At 45.7% G+C, this 17,165-nt stretch overlaps 4 protein-coding genes across 7 annotated transcripts in view; 3 read left to right on the top strand and 1 right to left on the bottom strand.

The window, feature by feature from the left end:
• stxbp4 (syntaxin binding protein 4) overlaps window positions 1-2,835 on the bottom strand; it is a 30,597-nt gene extending 27,762 nt beyond the window's left edge. For all 4 annotated transcript variants that reach the window (XM_041066863.1, XM_041066864.1, XM_041066866.1 and 1 more), the window contains exon 1: window positions 2,482-2,835. In XM_041066863.1, coding sequence (XP_040922797.1) covers window positions 2,482-2,537 — 56 coding nt within the window. In that variant the 5' untranslated portion in view covers window positions 2,538-2,835. The remainder of the gene's footprint in view (window positions 1-2,481) is intronic.
• A 1,177-nt stretch (window positions 2,836-4,012) lies between these two features.
• Window positions 4,013-6,539, top strand: LOC121201479 (hydroxycarboxylic acid receptor 2-like). The gene is made up of 3 exons (XM_041067332.1): window positions 4,013-4,154; window positions 4,511-5,153; window positions 5,327-6,539. The coding sequence occupies exons 2-3, from the start codon at window positions 4,746-4,748 to the stop codon at window positions 6,011-6,013; spliced, it is 1,095 nt and encodes a 364-aa protein (XP_040923266.1). The 5' UTR covers window positions 4,013-4,154; window positions 4,511-4,745; the 3' UTR covers window positions 6,014-6,539.
• Window positions 6,540-7,826: 1,287 nt separating this feature from the next.
• Window positions 7,827-12,363, top strand: LOC121175651 (stonustoxin subunit beta-like). Its single transcript, XM_041029461.1, has 5 exons — window positions 7,827-7,914; window positions 8,043-8,090; window positions 8,195-8,308; window positions 9,707-11,185; window positions 11,428-12,363. Exons 3-5 carry the CDS (start codon window positions 8,218-8,220, stop codon window positions 11,982-11,984), a joined length of 2,127 nt encoding a protein of 708 aa, XP_040885395.1. The 5' UTR covers window positions 7,827-7,914; window positions 8,043-8,090; window positions 8,195-8,217; the 3' UTR covers window positions 11,985-12,363.
• A 1,606-nt stretch (window positions 12,364-13,969) lies between these two features.
• Window positions 13,970-17,165, top strand: part of LOC121201215 (poly [ADP-ribose] polymerase tankyrase-2-like) — a 10,919-nt gene continuing 7,723 nt past the window's right edge. Inside the window, exons 1-10 of the mRNA XM_041066946.1 lie at window positions 13,970-14,321; window positions 14,620-14,735; window positions 14,820-14,928; window positions 15,257-15,352; window positions 15,610-15,646; window positions 15,730-15,805; window positions 16,126-16,220; window positions 16,424-16,490; window positions 16,754-16,831; window positions 17,052-17,160. Coding sequence (XP_040922880.1) covers window positions 13,970-14,321; window positions 14,620-14,735; window positions 14,820-14,928; window positions 15,257-15,352; window positions 15,610-15,646; window positions 15,730-15,805; window positions 16,126-16,220; window positions 16,424-16,490; window positions 16,754-16,831; window positions 17,052-17,160 — 1,135 coding nt within the window. The remainder of the gene's footprint in view (window positions 14,322-14,619; window positions 14,736-14,819; window positions 14,929-15,256; window positions 15,353-15,609; window positions 15,647-15,729; window positions 15,806-16,125; window positions 16,221-16,423; window positions 16,491-16,753; window positions 16,832-17,051; window positions 17,161-17,165) is intronic.

Below are 17,165 nucleotides of genomic sequence, written 5' to 3'. Positions count from 1 at the left end.
AGACCTGAGACCTGCAGCAGTACAACAGGACCACACCAGACCGGATCCTCATGGGAGGTCAATGAGGACAGATGGCTTTTGACCTCTGTGAGTTTCTCTTGCTGTAAAAACAAAACGAATGGATCTTTCCACATTAATAACCCGACAGCAGCAGCAGCAGCTCTGAGCGCCACAGCTGACAACAGCGCACAATGAACCCAACTGCTGGGACACGAGGGAGCAATTAAACTGATCACTTAATACCTGATAATCTGCATTACCTGCCGCAAGTGATTACCATCACACACAGGCCGACTGCCAGGGGGAAGACACAGTAACAGCCCCGCAGAGCCGCCGACAAACCAACGGTGATCATCATGACAAACCCCTGACTGATAAAAACAGTTTGTTATAACCTGGACTGATGAAGACGGATCAATAATAAAAACACCCAGTTTCATGTTTTGAGGGAATGAGTCTGTTGCTGTTCAACTTGACTCTTAACTTTTTTTGGATTTAACACAAAAAAAAATTCCTAAACTCCTCAATTTAAATTATTTAGTGGTAAAAAAATCTGGAGGAGCAACGCTGTCTGCTAGAAATCACGTTTGTATGAAACTGATTTCCAACAGCAAATAGATTTTGAAATATAATCCCATGTTTTTTTATCAACACGATGAGAAAACTTGACAAAACATTTACAATGAACAAATCGACAAAACCTCTGACAAACGGTTTCATGTGTTCAGCATCAGAACTAAACCGTGCTCTTGCTTTGTGGTGAGCGATCACTGCTCTCTGTAAACGTGATGAAGCACAGAACAGGACGTTTGTTGTACAAACACTTCTTTACCTGGAGGACGTCCTCCGCCACAGTGAAAGGTCCCTGTGAGTCAGATCACTCATGTAAAAGTCACGGACGGAGGAGGACACGTGTTATTAGTGATATTTGCCTTCTACTTCAAATCCTGGATTAATATGTTCAATCTAATAAACACTGTTGATTGAAGTTTTTATCTGGGAACAGCAATTTGAAAAACTAATCTTAAAGTCCACTTATCATCTTTCCCAGAGCTTTTAACTATACCTGACTGTCTTCATCAGAGGGTGGAGTTGGCTCAGGTTTTTATTCTTTTCATGTGTAGCTTTAACTTTCTGGAGTTGAACGAGCACTGCACTGGTGTCTGTCACTTTGTGTTAAAATGCATGTTTGTTATGAAACAGTGCAGCACCGCAGCCTCTGAAGATTACTGTTCCGTATTTCCATATTTAATCTCCTGCTGCCTGTCTGCCGTCTCTCCCCGTATGTTCAAGTGTCAAACAAAAAGCAGAGGAAAATAAAAAGAGGAGAGTCTGTGTGGTGGAGCTCAGACGGATCCACACGCTGCCAGATTATTACCAGGCACAGGACGCTGCAGCGTCAGGGCACACAGCATCATCAGTGATCCCATCACAAAAGATCAATCGTCAATGAGCTGATTCAGGTGTCGCTTACAGCTAAAGCCCGTTTGTGTCTAGTTTTAAAGGTAACATTACACATCACATGTTCACAGCTGTGAGACTTTGTGGGTGTATCACCTTTACCCTGATTGGACTAATATAAAATCATTATGAGGCGTTTTCCCTGTAATTATCAAAGTCAGAGCTGCTGCTCATCCGAGTGCCAGAACCAGTGAACGTACTCAGTTCCGTCCCACCACTGCTCCAGTTAACTGCTTCTTTTAACTGATGCAGTCAGTGGTTCATTTCTCACAGTTTCAAACAGTCCAGAGTTACTTCTTCAAATTCCTTGTTTTACTCAGATACAGTCCAAAATCCAGAGATGTTTCATTTACAGCTGCAACAGTTAGCTGATGAACTGATCCATCCATCAATACAACCTACTGTTTAAGAATAAAACTCTCTGCTTGGACTTCTTGAAAAAAAAGACGCAGCCCCACTTTAACTCACAATGACTGAGGATAAAGCAGCAGCAGGAAAATATTTCCCATTTTTACTTGATAACTGACTTAAAATATTCACTGTATCATTAAAACTGCAGTTCATTCATGTTCGGTCACACGGCTCATTGTTTCAGAGATGAAGCACTGCTGTTTTCTGCAGTTCTACCTGACGACAGCCATGTTGATCTGCATCAGTCAGGAAAAACACCCTGAATCTCCAGCTGTCAGGTGGACGAGCAGACAATACTGAGGGGCTGTCTGAAATCTGGCACAGATGTGTTGTTGTTGTTGTTGTTAAAAATGTTGGTATTGTCCTTTAAAGCATGTCTCACATACACGACCCAGAACAGCACACAGGCATGTGGACTGGCGGGAAACAGGCTGTAAACCTGTTTCACCTCTGAAGTCTGTGACACACAGGAAGGACGGCAGCAGTCAACACCGGAGACAGAGGACAGAGGACGAGACGGACACGCGATGTCAACAATGTTATGGAGACATATCCTTAAAGAAAGGAGAGAAGGGAGGAAGGACGGGAGGAGGAGTGGAGGTCGCTTACCAGTAGAGCAGAGACAGCCCATCGAACCTCTCAGCCTCCTGGGGGAGTAATGGCATCGCACGGCGGTCCGACACAGAAAGAACACAACCGGCCTCTCACACACACACACAGACAGACACACACACACTCACACACTCACTCACACACTCACTCACTCACTCACACACACACACACACACACACAAGCCGCCATGAGCCAGCAGCGGGTGGTTCGGTGGAGGAGACGGGATGAGAAGAGACGGCGGCGGCGGTTCAAGTGAGGTCGGAGTGTGTGAGCGGAGAGAGAGGGATGGAAATCCGCCGAGACAGGGAGACACACGCTTACCTTTACTCACTAATCCATGCTGATACCCGCCCGTCTCTCTCTCTCTCTCTCTCTCTCTCTCTCACACACACACACACACACACGCACGCACGCACGCACGCGCGCGCTGCAGAAGATGAAACTTTAAAGAGGCCACGTGTGAGTGTTTGAGTTTACGACCTGAGACCATCATCAGACTGAAGTAGCTCTGAGCTTCACCTGACACCTGCCTCCTCAGGTTAGCATGCTAACCAGCTAGCCCCGGCGACAGTGAGTCAATATATTGTCCAGTCTGTCCTCGGTCCACCATGACAGGGTGAAGACGCGGTCACAGTAGTGGTCTGTAACGTTTCAGTCGTCCTCTGTCCTCGCATGTCCACAGAGAACATTCCCTCGTTTGTCACCATAGAGGTGGACACTCCAGCTCTCTGGCGTTATACTGCCCCCTGTTTGTCTGGAGGAGAAATTCAACAGTTGGCCAATTCTTCCGCATTGTCCCTTTAATCTATGAAGGCCACATTTCCTGAAGACATGTCCTTTCTTCAGCTGAAAGTTTTAGTTTCGTAGTTAAAAACAGTGGAAGGAGCTTAAACATCTTCCAGAAGAGCTGACATATAATCCTCATCACTCTCAGAGGATTTCATATTCAGATGACTAATTTTATCTGTGCCATATGAAGTAACATGCAGCTGATTGTGAGTCAGAGGAATTCAGAACTTAAACGATATCCCCGTCAGCCTGCAGAGACTGTAAAAGAACGTCACACACAACAGCAACAACGTTAATCCAGTCATTTCAAAACTTCCCCTGTCGTTTGGACATTTGTCCGCAGAAAGGAAACCCATTTCAAAATCGTCCTGTCAGTCACAGTTTGTCCTACACCTCAGTGATGATGCGTCAAAGATGAAGACAGGCGAGACAATAACAGGAAGTGCGACTGTCTCTGACCCAGAAACACACACACTGATTTGATTTTTTTTTGGGGGGGGGTTATCTGGTCCTGGGTCCCAAAGTTTTTACACCATTGTATGAAAACGTCTCTGGTGCTGAGGAACCAACAGATAAATACCAACTGAACTGATCATAATCTCAGAAATACTGTGTTTAAACTGCTTTGTGTATTTTACCTTTGCCAGCTTAGTGCTCCCCTTCTTCTAAAAATAGCTTTGCACCACTTTTGAAACGTCTTGAGAAACTGGCTTTGCTTTTTTACCATTAGCAGTGTGGTAACTGCTTGACCAACTGGCATGACTGCGACAGCACAGGGACATCCTCCTGTAAGACACATAAATACAGAGACAGAGGTCATACATCCCTCCATTCCTTCCCCCAGCAGTTTATGAATGAAATCCTCTCATACATCTGACAGGTGAGTGAACATTACTCTAATTTATTTCATGTTTTAAGTATGGAAAATTGTTTGTAATCTTATTTGACCATATATATTTTTGTATGTTGATATAGATAATAAAATTTTACACATACCAACAACAAACGTACCAACAAAACCAATGTTACTTCTGTAACACTGGTTTTGTTGGAATAGTTAGATATTAGTTTGTTGCTTGGTTTTCTAATGTAAAATGATTCATTTCATCATTTATTTTCCAAATTCAATGTTTGTATTCTTTAAGTTTGACACGTTTCCCATAAAATATCTTATCTGATCTGTGGAGAAGTGGAACCAGAACGTCCAACACAAACGTGTTCTTCTTTCTTAAACAGATTTCGTGCTACAGAAAAAAAAGAAGAAGGTGGAAAGGGGAAGCAGCAAATTTCCTGAATCTTAAAACTTTCCTTGGTGTGGTCATACAGTTTTTTCCTTCTCATTTTTATCAACCACCAAAGCCACAGCGGTTTTTTTATAGCAGCTCATAAAATTAATCCTGTTTTATTGTCCTCCAAAAATCTTCCACCAAACCGATTCGTCTTTGCTGAGACGGACGTCGATTACACTAAAATGTTGTCAGAGCAAAACGAAAACTTCACCACAATTTTAAACTTCACAACCCCGGTCCCTGGTGGTGGTAGAGGCAGCTGCCCACCAGTCGGTATTCAGCTGGAGGGTCTGATCATGCCCCCAGTCCTCACCATTGATGTCATACTGGGGCTGCTGGGAAACATAGTCGCCTTGTGGATCTTCTGCTTCAAACTGAAGGCTTGGAACCCCAACACCCTGTTCCTCTTCAACCTGGTTATCGCTGACTTTTTCGCTCTGGTGAGTCTGCCACTGAGGATTGACGCCTTGCTCAGGGGCTACTGGGTGTTCGGAGATGGCTTGTGCCGGATCAACCTCTTCCTGATGTTTTCCAACCGCTCGGCCAGCATTGCGTTGATGACAGTGGTGGCGATTTACCGGTACTTTAAGGTGAGCAGCTATAGATGATAATATTTGTTAATGTTCGCTCTGTTTGGCCATGTCCATTCTTCAGCTGGTAGAAACTTCCTGGTTACACCACAGTAGATCATCCACAGTACAGAGCCAGCAGGAACTTTACCTGTGTTTTTATTGGAGGAACCATCACTGTCATCTCGTTGCAGGTGGTGCACCCTCACCACCGGTTCAACCGAATGACCAAGCGGCAGGCTGTGTATGTGTCCATGTTTGTCTGGCTGCTGGTGATCAGCCCGCGGGTTCCCATGCTGGCTTACAGCCACATCAAGGGCGGTGGCAACAGCACCCAGTGCTTCTTCTTCACGTCTTACAAAGAGGCGTCCCGCGCCATCATCATCCTGGTGGGCATGCACCGGATCCTGACGGTGCTGGAGTTTGTCATCCCTCTGGCCATGCTCCTGTTCTGCTCCATTCGGATCTCCAGCTTCCTGAAGGAGAGGCAGATGGGAAAACCAGACAAAGTGCGCAAGGCGATGCGAGTATGTGCCGCCATCGTTGCAGTGTTCATGGTGTGTTTCCTGCCCACCACAGTGACAACCATCGGGGTGTGGGTGGTTCGGTCATACCGCCCGTGGGACTGCGCCGCCTTCTACACCTTCACTCAACTCACCATCGTATCTTTGGGGCTGAACTTCCTGAACTCGGCCCTGGACCCCATCATCTACGTCTTCTCCAGCTCCATGTTCAGGAAGGCCCTCTGCAACTCCCTGCCCCACGCCCTTCGCTGCGGTCAGGACGCTGATGAGAACACGGCATCTTCATCAGGAACTCAGTCAACCACCCAACAGGAACTAAAGTCCATGAGGGCTGACAGAGGGAGTGAAGCCATGTGACAAGCTTTTCCTCCATGACAAAGACTGGATCAGGTGTTTGCACCTGCTCTGATTTCCTTGACTCATGTTACATCTGTTTGTTTTTGTTTATTTGTTTGTTGATGCTGTTTAAACTATGATTACATCAGTACATTTTCAGTATGTAAATATACTTAAACCTTTTGCAGATGAACAAATTACAGATGTTCTTATTGATTATATCCTTAATTAATACTTATGAGCTTTACACTGAGTAAAATACTGAAACCCAAACCGAACTCAGACTGAATTATTCTGTCTTGTGCATTTTAGACACATAGAATTGATGCTTAAGTGTTTGGTGTCTTTGGAAACGTTGAGCTGAGTTTCAGAGGTTAAAACGAGGCAGGAAGCTACAGTGAGTCCAACAGAAAAGTCAAGCAAAGGAAAAGCCTGGATGTCAGATGATCAGAACAAAATAAAGTCTCTGCTGTGGAAGCATCATCTGTTCTGCACCACACTTCATTAATGTTCCTGTGATTATTCGTATAAATAATTATTAGGATGAATTCCAATTTGCCAATAAATGTCTAACTTACATCTTATTTTGTTGTTGTGGAGACGGTTTAGCTGTTATATCACAGCTGGTTGTTTCAGAGTGCATCCTGGTCTTAAAGCAGGGCAGGAGTCTCATAATCCAGTCCTAAACTGTTCCTCGTACCCACTGGTCTGGAGTGCCACCTAGTGGTTAAAGCAGGTACCAGGCTGAAACAAGCTACGGGAGGTGTAAATGTTCAGAGACGGGTGAAGGGAGAGAGCGTAGCCTGGTGTCTGCTCTGCAGTGCAGCAGTGAGGTTTTTTTAAAACCTGATTTTTCTCAACTTTTAGAAGAATTTCATTTTTTCCAACATGCTGCTCTGATTAATTTCTGACAAGCTAATGTGTTTTGTTACCAGTCAATCAGCTGCTGAGCTGACACGTCTAACTGTGTTACCTCACTCATTGATGAATACATGGTCTTTAATGGAAGAGTCTCCACTATGAAACACTACAGTTAGTATAATGAGAGCATATGAGTAGGGAGTATGTATGTATGGCTGCTGTCGCAAATGAGAAACATCAAGGAGCATCCATATACCACTACAAGAAGGCCATCCTGGTCTCACAACTATGTGTTGCCACACATGTAAGGATTAAGATAAGATAAACCTTTAATTGTCTCGCAATGGGGAAATTACACAGTTACAGCAGCAAAGAGCAGATACAATAAGGTACAGGCTCAGAATACACAGATAAGATCAAAAAATATAAAGACTCCAAGAAAAATTTACTTATTAGAGGAAAATAATAATAAATACTATAAACAGAATGATCAAAGTGACCATGTGCACTGTTTGAGCAGTATGGGAAAAAGAAGAAAGGCTGTACATATAGCACCAAATTTAAGTCCAGGAATGAGTGTGTGTGCATGAGGTTTGATCTCACGTTATTTCTCATTAAGCACACTGATGGCATCTGTCCAAGGGTTACACCTGCCTCTGCATTGTCGTCTTTCACTGGAAAAACAGGGCAAACGTGCCAACAGCCTGTGGGTTTTTACAAGTGGAGATCTGATGAAGAGACTTCATCTGTCATTAAGCACATTCATGGTGTCTGCCTGGAGCTTCCAACTGTTTCCGCATTGACATCTTTCACTGGAAAAACAGAATTCCAGTTGAAGTATGGGCTAACATGCCAACAGCCTGAAGGTTTTTACAAGTCGAGATCTGGTGAAGAGACATCATGGGCCTATAGACTGGAGGACCGGAGCCTCACTCAGTATAATAATCTTTCTAACTTTGAACCAATGAAACGTTTTAAACGGAAATTGTTTACCATGTATGGCTTGATGTGAAGGCAGAAGTAATGAGTCCCTCCTCCTACAGGCTACCACATAAAAGCAGGTGTAGTGCTTGATTTGCTCAAATTCTGAGTAGACGGCACAAAGAAAAGGAGAGAAGAAAGCCAGAGAGAAGGAACTCAGGGAAAACGTTTGCCTCATTTTAACAAAAACTCTTTTTTCTTTTCTCAGACTTCTTCCAGTCTTCTGGGGACACTACACCAAACCCTGCTCAGTCTTGTAAGTTTGAATGTGTGAGAGAGAAAGAGCATGTTGTGACTACTTTTACCAGTTTGAGCAAATGAAGGCTGCTGCTCAGTTAATCATTGAACCCATGTGTTTAGATCTTTGTATTCAGGTTGGAGACATGGACTCAAATACTTTGGTTGTGGCAGCTCTGGGTCGACCTTTCACCCTGGGAATGCTGTATGATGCGCGGAAAGATGAACTCATCCCAGGTAAAATGCCACTTCATTCATTATGGACACTACAGGGACGAGCAAACGTGTGCCAACAGTGTGCAGGCTTTTCACCCACAGCTCAGTTTACAGGAGGGAGAAAACGACTGCACATACACAGAATACAGATGTGACTTTACTGCTTTAACTCCATGGCCTGTGTGTAAAAAGCCATCCAGAGAAAAGTTTCAGCCTTAAATGTGCCATGATTCTTCTATTGATTTTTTTCTTGGTTAATTGATTCGTCCCTTAGTCAGTAAAATGTTACAAAACTGTGAAACTGTTTGTCCCAATTTCTTAAAACCCAAGAAGACGTCTTCAAAAATCTCACTTTATTTGTCATTAAGCACATTGATGGCGTCTGTCCAAGGGTTATACCTGTTTCTGCATTGTCATCTCTCACTGGAAAAACACAATTCTAGTTCAAGTAAGGACAAACGTGCCAACAGCCTGCAGGTTTTTATAAGTGCAGATGTGATGAAGAGACATTAGGGATCTATAGATTGTTTTCTCCTTAAAACTGAATTTTAATTTAACTTATTACATGTTTTTTTTTTATCTTTGCTTCTAGTGCTTAGTCTGAGACTCAGATATTCAGTGGGCTTAATGTGTTTTATAGTGGTGCTGCTGTAGGGATGATGCTGTCAGTCAGTCATCTGGTCCAACATTTTGGTGCAGATTAAAATTTCTTGACAACTATTGGATGGAGCCATAAAAGTTTTTACAGACATTCATGGTCCTAAAAGGATGAATTCCAATTTGCCAATAAATGTCTAACTTACATCTTATTTTGTTGTTGTGGAGACCGTTTAGCTGTTATATCACAGCTGGTTGTTTCAGAGTGCATTCTGGTCTTAAAGCAGGGCAGGAGTCTCATAATCCAGTCCTAAACTGTTCCTCGTACCCACTGGTCTGGAGTGCCACCTAGTGGTTAAAGCAGGTACCAGGCTGAAACAAGCTACAGGAGGTGTAAATGTTCAGAGACGGGTGAAGGGAGAGAGCGTAGCCTGGTGTCTGATCTGCAGTGCAGCAGTGAGGTTTTTTTAAAACCTGATTTTTCTCAGCTTTTTGAAGAATTTCTTTTTTCCCAACATGCTGCTCTGATTAATTTCTGACAAGCTAATGTGTTTTGTTATCAATCAGCTGCTGAGCTGACACGTCTAACTGTGTTACCTCACTCATTGATGAATACATGGGCTTTACTTTAATGGAAGAGTCTCCTATGAAACACTACAGTTAGTATAATGACAGCATATGAGTAGGGCGTATGTACGTATGGCTGCTCAGTCACCAACACAGCACGACATCCACATTAACTGTAGGCAGTGCTGCTAATTTACACAACATTCCTGAAGACAGTTTTCTTTTTAAGCACTTTCTGTGTCTTGTGTTTTAAAGGTGTCACACTGTGGGACGATAAAATTCTAGAGGACACAGAGGAGAACATTCAGCGCGGCAGTGAGTTTAAAATCACTGCATCTGATTCGATTGAGTCCAAGTCCTCTCTGCTGGATGTGGATGCGTCCCTGAAAGCCAGTTTCATGGGTGGGCTGATCGAAGTCGGAGGATCTGCCAAATATCTGAACGACAAGAAGAAATTTCAAAATCAGAGCAGAGTGACCTTTCAGTACAAAGCAACCACTAAATTCAAACAGCTGTCAATGACTCATGCTGAGGCCAAGAACACCAAGCAAATAGATGATAGTGTTAACAGTTTGGCAACACACGTAGTCACAGGCATCCTTTATGGGGCAAATGCTTTCTTTGTGTTTGACAGCGAGAAGGTGGATGCCAGCAGCGTTCAGAGCATCCAGGGCAGCATGGAGGCTGTGATCAAGAAGATCCCCTCATTTCAACTTGAAGGGAGAGTTAGCATCGAGCTGACTGAAGATGAAAAAGCCCTGACTGACAAATTCTCCTGCAAATTCTACGGAGACTTCATTCTTGAGAGCAACCCTTCAAAATTTGAAGACACTGTGAAAACATACCAACAACTTCCAAAGCTCCTGGGAGGAAAGGGAGAGAATAGTGTTCCACTGAAGGTCTGGATGATGCCGCTGAAGAATCTGACCTCCCAAGCTGGTAAGGTGGTGACTGAGGTCAGTGTTGGACTAGTGAGGAAGGCTCAAGAGGCTCTGGAAGATATGAGGCAACTGGAAAGGAGGTGCAATGACTGTATGGAAGATGAGGTCGCCACTCTTTTTCCACACATTCATGAAAAATTGAGCAGTTTCCAAAAACTGTGTAATTTCTATGCAGGTGAACTCCAAGAGAGCTTGGCAAAGACACTCCCCAAGATCAGGGCAGGTAAAGAGGACGAGAGCTCTTTGAAAAAAATCTTCGAAGACAGAACCAAGTCACCGTTCAGCCATGAAAACCTGAGTCGGTGGATGGATAATACAGAGAGAGAGATGAACATCATCAAGTCCTGTGTAGCGTTGATGGAAGGAACAACAGTCGCCCGAAATCGGGCAGAGCTGGACAAAGGGGTTCATGCTGCAGATGTTGAAGATGCTCTCTGCTTTGTTTTCACCTCCCTGGAAACTTCTGACCCGTACCTTCAGGAAATGGGCAACTACTTGGATTCGTTTAAAGTAAAGAGCGCTGTGGTTGCCAATACACCTAAACAGGACCAGTGGTACTTCTCAGATGAAGTGGTGACCAAGCTGAGGCAAAAAGCCAAAGATTTCCATGATGTTTCCAAAGCCTTGAAGAACAGCAGCAGATTCCGTTTTCTCATAGCAGCCATCGCAAATGAGAAACATCAAGGAGCATCCATATACCACTACAAGAAGGCCATCCTGGTCTCTGACGATTTCTCAAAGCCTCACATCACCAATGTGGAAACTGTCACGAACAGAAGAGATCTAATCTGGTGTAAGTTCTTTATTTTTTAGCCATTTTTTCCTGGTGATATATTTAAAGGAAACATGTCAAACCTGTTGTGATGTCCATGTACGTACCTGCATGTGAGTATGGTTTAAAGATTGATTTGAGAAGACGTGAACCTCCTCCTACAGATACTTTCATTTTATATCAATAGGTGACTTGTGATCTGGGTTAAATGCTGTACATTGATGATGAATGTGGTCGTGATCAGATCTCGTTCTCTCCATCAGACGCCTGTGATCTCACCCTGGATCCAGACACAGCACACTGCTGGCTCAGAGTGACCGAGGGAGACAAGAAGGCAACGAATGGAGAGTGGCAGACGCTTCCTGACCTCCCTCAGAGATTTGATCACTTTCTTCAGGTTCTGTGCAGAGAGAGCCTGACTGGGTGCCGCTACTGGGAGGTGGAGTGGAGCACTGGTGGCAGTGAAGATGTTGCTCTAGGTGTTTGCTACAAAGGGCTGGCGAGGAAAGGAGACCAGGACTGGTGCAGGCTCGGGTTTAACGACATGTCCTGGTGTTTAGGCCACAGGTGGTCGCCACCATCAACACCGACTCTGTACGCAGACAAGGATAGGCACTGCCAAAACATAGCTCTGCCCTCCACTGGCTGCACCCGACTGGGATTGTATCTGGACTGGAGTGCAGGCACTCTGTCCTACTACAATGTGTCCTCTGACACACTGAGCCACATCCACACCTTCCGCATCAGATTCACTGAGCCTGTTTACCCAGCATTCATGATTTGGCGCACAAACAACTATGTGTTCCTGCCACAGATGTAGGGATTAGTGAGCACAGGCCCAGGGGCCCCTTCGACCAGGTTAACCAGTTAATTGCAGATAAAGTATGTAGGAGCCATGAATGCATTATGTGTTTTTACTAGTAGTAAGGTTAAGGGATAGTTTTTTTATTTTATTTTTTGTTTATTAGGATATGGTTTATGTGATCATGTTGATTGGGGGATAGTGGGTCACATGGTTATGGGTATGGTATATTAGCTGATATTTACCTGTTGATTTCTTTTGTTAGAGAGAGGGGGGGGTCACCATATATTTTGTTGACCTCTAATTTTCTTTGATCTCTGTGATTCCTTTGGTTGTATTTCAGAGCACATTATCATGAGTTGATTATCTTTGGTTTGCTAATAAACTGTTAAACTTACATTCGAAGTCTCAGTGGATTTTTTGACAGTAGGATCCATCTTCTGTCTCTCAGCGACTCTTGGGATCTGCAAAGTAGATAAAGTCACATCAGAAACACAAGTAAAGCATGATAGACACGGATAATGTAAACTGGGAAACGCAAGCTAGAGCACCTGAATGCAGCATCAGACCGCCTGTGGTGCGTTCAAGTTACCCAGGTTGCTGATGCCGCTCTGTACGAGGAGATACACACACACACACACACACACACACACACACACACAAACCTGCGCAGACTCAGAACAGAGCGGTTTTGGGAGGGTGGCTGTTCTGGGTTCTGGACCACGGTCCTCCTCCGCAGCTTCCTCGCATCTCACTCCATCAGTCCCACGTTTTTACATCCGTTTTATTCCATCTGCCTCTTTTTCTACATCCGGATAAACCTGCCGCCCTCCCCCCGAAAACCCGCAGCTGGAGGCGGCGGAGGAGGATGGAGGACCGGAGCCTGTCTGCCTGCAGCCGGGGAGGACTGAATTCATCGACGGCCAATAATCAGCCGTAATATTCCTCTAACGTCCCTGTGAGACCGCCGCAGGTTCTGAGGGTGTGAGCGGGGTCCGCGCTGCTCCACAGTGAGTGTGTGAGGCCCTTTGTTGTTATTAGGCCTGATTCTCATGCTGGATGCTGAGATTGTCTGTGAGGGTTCACTGGACTGAATTCTCCTGTGAGACTCTGTTTTATATTTAAAGCTTACAGCGGCTGCTGTTAGATGTTTATGGGGTTCTGATGTGTCTTCTTTTCTACACCTTCATTTAACGTGTTTTTCCTCTGTGTGATCTCGGTGTGATCAGAGGTGGAACGTGAGGACATTCAGTCCAGTACCGTATCCAGGTACAGTGTGGATGTACCTGTTTCCACTTTGTGCTGCGTCAGTGTCACGTGGCGGATGTTACCGAGCATCCTGCTGCTCTCTGCCTGGGCGTCCTCACCTGTCTGACCTCCTTCATGGCTGAACGAGTGTCAGGATTATTCCTTTGAACCAAAGGAAACAGATTCTGTGCAGCACAGAGGAAAAACACCTGAAAATGACTGACAGTGACAAAGTCCAGTGACAGTGAAGGGTCCTGTGTTTTCCTGTCTCAGTGTCACAGAGTTCTCAGACTCTCAGAGAATCCTGCACCGTGATCAACAGGAAGGAAAGTGTGTTCCTACAAAAACTAAAACATGTTACCTGCATGTAAATATGAACACCTGACCAGCTGATCCTGATCTGTGATGGTAAATCACACGTCTTCACATGTGAATAACGATGTGTGCAACATCAGAACTGATCTCAGAACAGAGGAAGCCGAGTTAAGGGCAGCTCTAGGCAAGGGCAAGCACACTGGTCTGTAACCAGCTGTAGCTGGTGAGGGGTCAAAGGTCCCAGGATCATCCACAGTGAGAAAACGTCCACAGGTTAGAGACAAAGGTTAGATTCATAGAAACAGTAAGTTAGCAGTGGAAATAACTAAAGATGTTTTAGGGTATTTTAAAATCTCCCATAATTCTCTTATTGCTTTGTCTGTCTTGTGGTCTCTTACAGTTTCCCGTCCCTCTTCAGGACACCGGGCTCGTGGTCCTGCATGGCCTCAGTGGCTGCAGGGTTCTGGGGCTCAGCCTCTTGCTGCTCGCACTCCAAACTCTCCAGAACCGGCAGTCTGAAACTGGGACGAGGCCGTTCGCCACCGCCCATGTCGTCTGGACGGAGATGTTCAGGAGTGTCTGGACTCGGGGGCGGAGCCGTGTCCCCGGGGCCCGTGGTGGCAGAGGTGGTGGAGCCTGGCGGAGGGACAGGAGCCGGTGAGGCTAACAGGGAGCTGTTTGAGGCCTGTCGGAGCGGAGACCTGGAGCGAGTTCGGAAGCTGGTGACGCCGGAGAACGTGAACAGTCGGGACACAGCAGGGAGGAAGTCCACTCCACTGCACTTTGCTGCAGGTGAGACAGACTTTTATAAATCTCTCACTGAACCTGGTTTAGACATTTGATGAAATCCAGAGTAAATCCTGCGATCTCTTACTCTCCTGGAATAAACAGAGCTGGAGCTGAAACTTCCTGCCCTGAAGCTTCTGTAGCTGCTGCTTCACTGGAAATGTTCTGAAGAATTTACTGTCACAGAAGAAAAGGAGACACAGAGACGTCTGAGGGACCAGACAGTCAATGAATAAAGAATCACGGAGCTTAGAAATGATTTCTGACTTCTCAGAATTGTTCTGTTGACTCCCCGTCTCCTCAGGTTTTGGCCGTAAAGACGTGGTGGACTTCCTCCTCCAGAACGGAGCCAACGTCCACGCCAGGGACGACGGGGGGCTGATATCCCTCCACAACGCCTGCTCCTTCGGCCACGCTGAGGTACAGATCACCACCCTGACCTCTGAACAGCTGCGGACCCAGATTTCCTTTGAACGTTGACACTGTTGTGTTGTTTTTGTGTAGGTGGTGAGTTTGTTGCTTCACCACGGCGCGGACGCAAACGCCAGAGACAACTGGAACTACACGCCGCTGCATGAGGCGGCAATCAAGGGCAAGACTGACGTGTGTATAGGTACAGAAATACTGACACTGTGCTAACACCTGTGTGTGATGACAGAGGAAGAAGCTCACTCACCTCGTTACGCAACTGTGATTTCAACACAGGACCTTGAATAGATAATGCTCCGCCCCTCAGGTGTGCACAGGTGTGTCCTCCTGTGGAAGGGTCTGTGATTAGAAACATAACCACCTGATCAAATCAAGGAAAATTACAAAATTACAATATTCTGAAAGAAAACAGCAGCTTTCATGAATCATCAATCACTTTACAGGCTCGAAGTCTTACTGAAGCTTAAGCAATTCATGTGTGTGTGTGTGTGTGTGTGTGTGTGTGTGTGTAGTGTTGCTGCAGCACGGTGCCGAGCCGAGCATCAGAAACACAGACGGTCGAACTGCTCTGGATCTGGCAGAACTGTCCACCAAAGCGGTCCTGACAGGTGAGGAGGACAAACCGGAAACTGGTCCTCACAGGGACAGAAAAACAGACGTGCACATGTGTGACGATAATAAACTATAAGAACAAATGAAACGGACGTGATCCTCCCACAGCTTCGTCAGCAGACGTGCAGAGGGTCAGAGGTGACAGGAAGAAGGAGCTGACCGACGCTGTTCATCAGCGCCGCACAGAAACATCAGCATGTTCGGTTTGACTGACAGTGACGACGCGTTTTGTCTGATCTTCTCTGTTTTTCAGGTGAATACAGAAAAGATGAGCTTCTGGAAAGTGCGAGGTACAGTGTACGCACACACACACACACACACACACACAGACACACACACACAAACGTTTTTGACTCTGCTGACGTCCCAGCAGGAGCGGGAACGAGGCGAAGCTGATGGCTCTGCTGACGCCGCTCAACGTTAACTGTCACGCCAGCGATGGACGAAAGGTAAGCGGCAGGTTTCGTCTCTTGTCTTCCTCCCACAGACGAGTTTCATGGTGCAGCTGGACATTTTTCAGACCGTGCTGCAGCTGTAAAGGCCTGATCCAGTGAATTCAGACCAGCTCAGCGCTGAATCACTGCAGGTCTCAGCTCAGATCTGGGCCCGTGTCCAGGTGTGAGCGGCTGTGTTTCAGGACACAGGTCGTCCTCTCATCACAGGGTTTGTGGGTGGTGGACTAAGGCTGCTGTTGGACGGACCAGTTTAGTGCCTGGTTCGTGTCCTGTCTCTCTGACTGGACGGTGACCATCAGTGGGTTGTTTTTCAGTCGACCCCCTTGCACCTGGCAGCGGGCTACAACCGGGTCAAGACTGTCCAGCTGTTACTGCAGCACGGGGCTGATGTGCACGCCAAGGACAAGGGGTAAGACAGAGACAGCGTGACTTCAGAGTCAGCTTCATTTTCACTTCTCAGATCTTTATATTTAGTCAAAATTCTCCCAAAAAAACTAGAATTCACCATCAAGCAAACATAAAGCAGTTTGTGTAGCAGTTTGTGTAGTAGTTTGTGTAGTAGGTTGTGTAGTAGCAGTACTAACAGCAGTGTGTGTGTTCTCTGTGTTTCAGGGACCTGGTTCCTCTTCATAACGCCTGTTCATATGGTCACTACGAGGTCACTGAGCTGCTGGTGAAGGTGTTTGGACATGTTGAGTTGTTGTTTATGTTGTTTGTCGCCTGTTGTGTGTCATGTTGCTTCTCTGTGTGTGTTTCACTGCGGTTCTTTCTGTGTGTTTGTGGCCTCCTCTGTCCGATTTAAGTTCATTTCATTAATTAGGAGATTAACTCTCAGTACAAGTCACGAATTACATGTTGAAAATCAGGTGATTGTGTCGCAGTAACTGAGAATGACCTGAAGGGGGCACTGACACTGCAGTGTGTGTGTGTGTGTGTGCTCAGCATGGAGCCTGTGTTAACGCCATGGACCTGTGGCAGTTCACTCCTCTTCATGAAGCTGCTTCTAAGAACCGTGTGGAGGTAAACTCCTCTCACTCTCTGACTCTTCTTTTTGTACCTGTGTTTTTTTTGTGTCGAGCTGTGAAACAGTTTTTGAAGCAGTTTGGAAAAGTAAGAAACAGCCGGTGGAAGCAGCAGCTGGCAGATAAAGGATGTTTCTCTGAGTTAGAGTGAAAATATAAAGGAACATAAATGTCAGTGTTTCACCTGTGTTTGACTCTACCTGTGTGTCTGTGCACAGGTGTGTTCCCTCCTGCTGAGTTACGGAGCCGACCCCACCTTCCTGAACTGTCACAGTAAAAGCTCCGTCGACCTCGCTCCCACCTCGCAGCTGAAGGAACGACTGGCCTGTACG

This window comes from Toxotes jaculatrix, chromosome 21 (genome assembly GCF_017976425.1).
Source record: "Toxotes jaculatrix isolate fToxJac2 chromosome 21, fToxJac2.pri, whole genome shotgun sequence".
Taxonomy (NCBI): domain Eukaryota; kingdom Metazoa; phylum Chordata; class Actinopteri; family Toxotidae; genus Toxotes; species Toxotes jaculatrix.
Note: the sequence above shows the minus strand (reverse complement) of the source record. Positions and strands in the feature narration are given on the sequence as shown.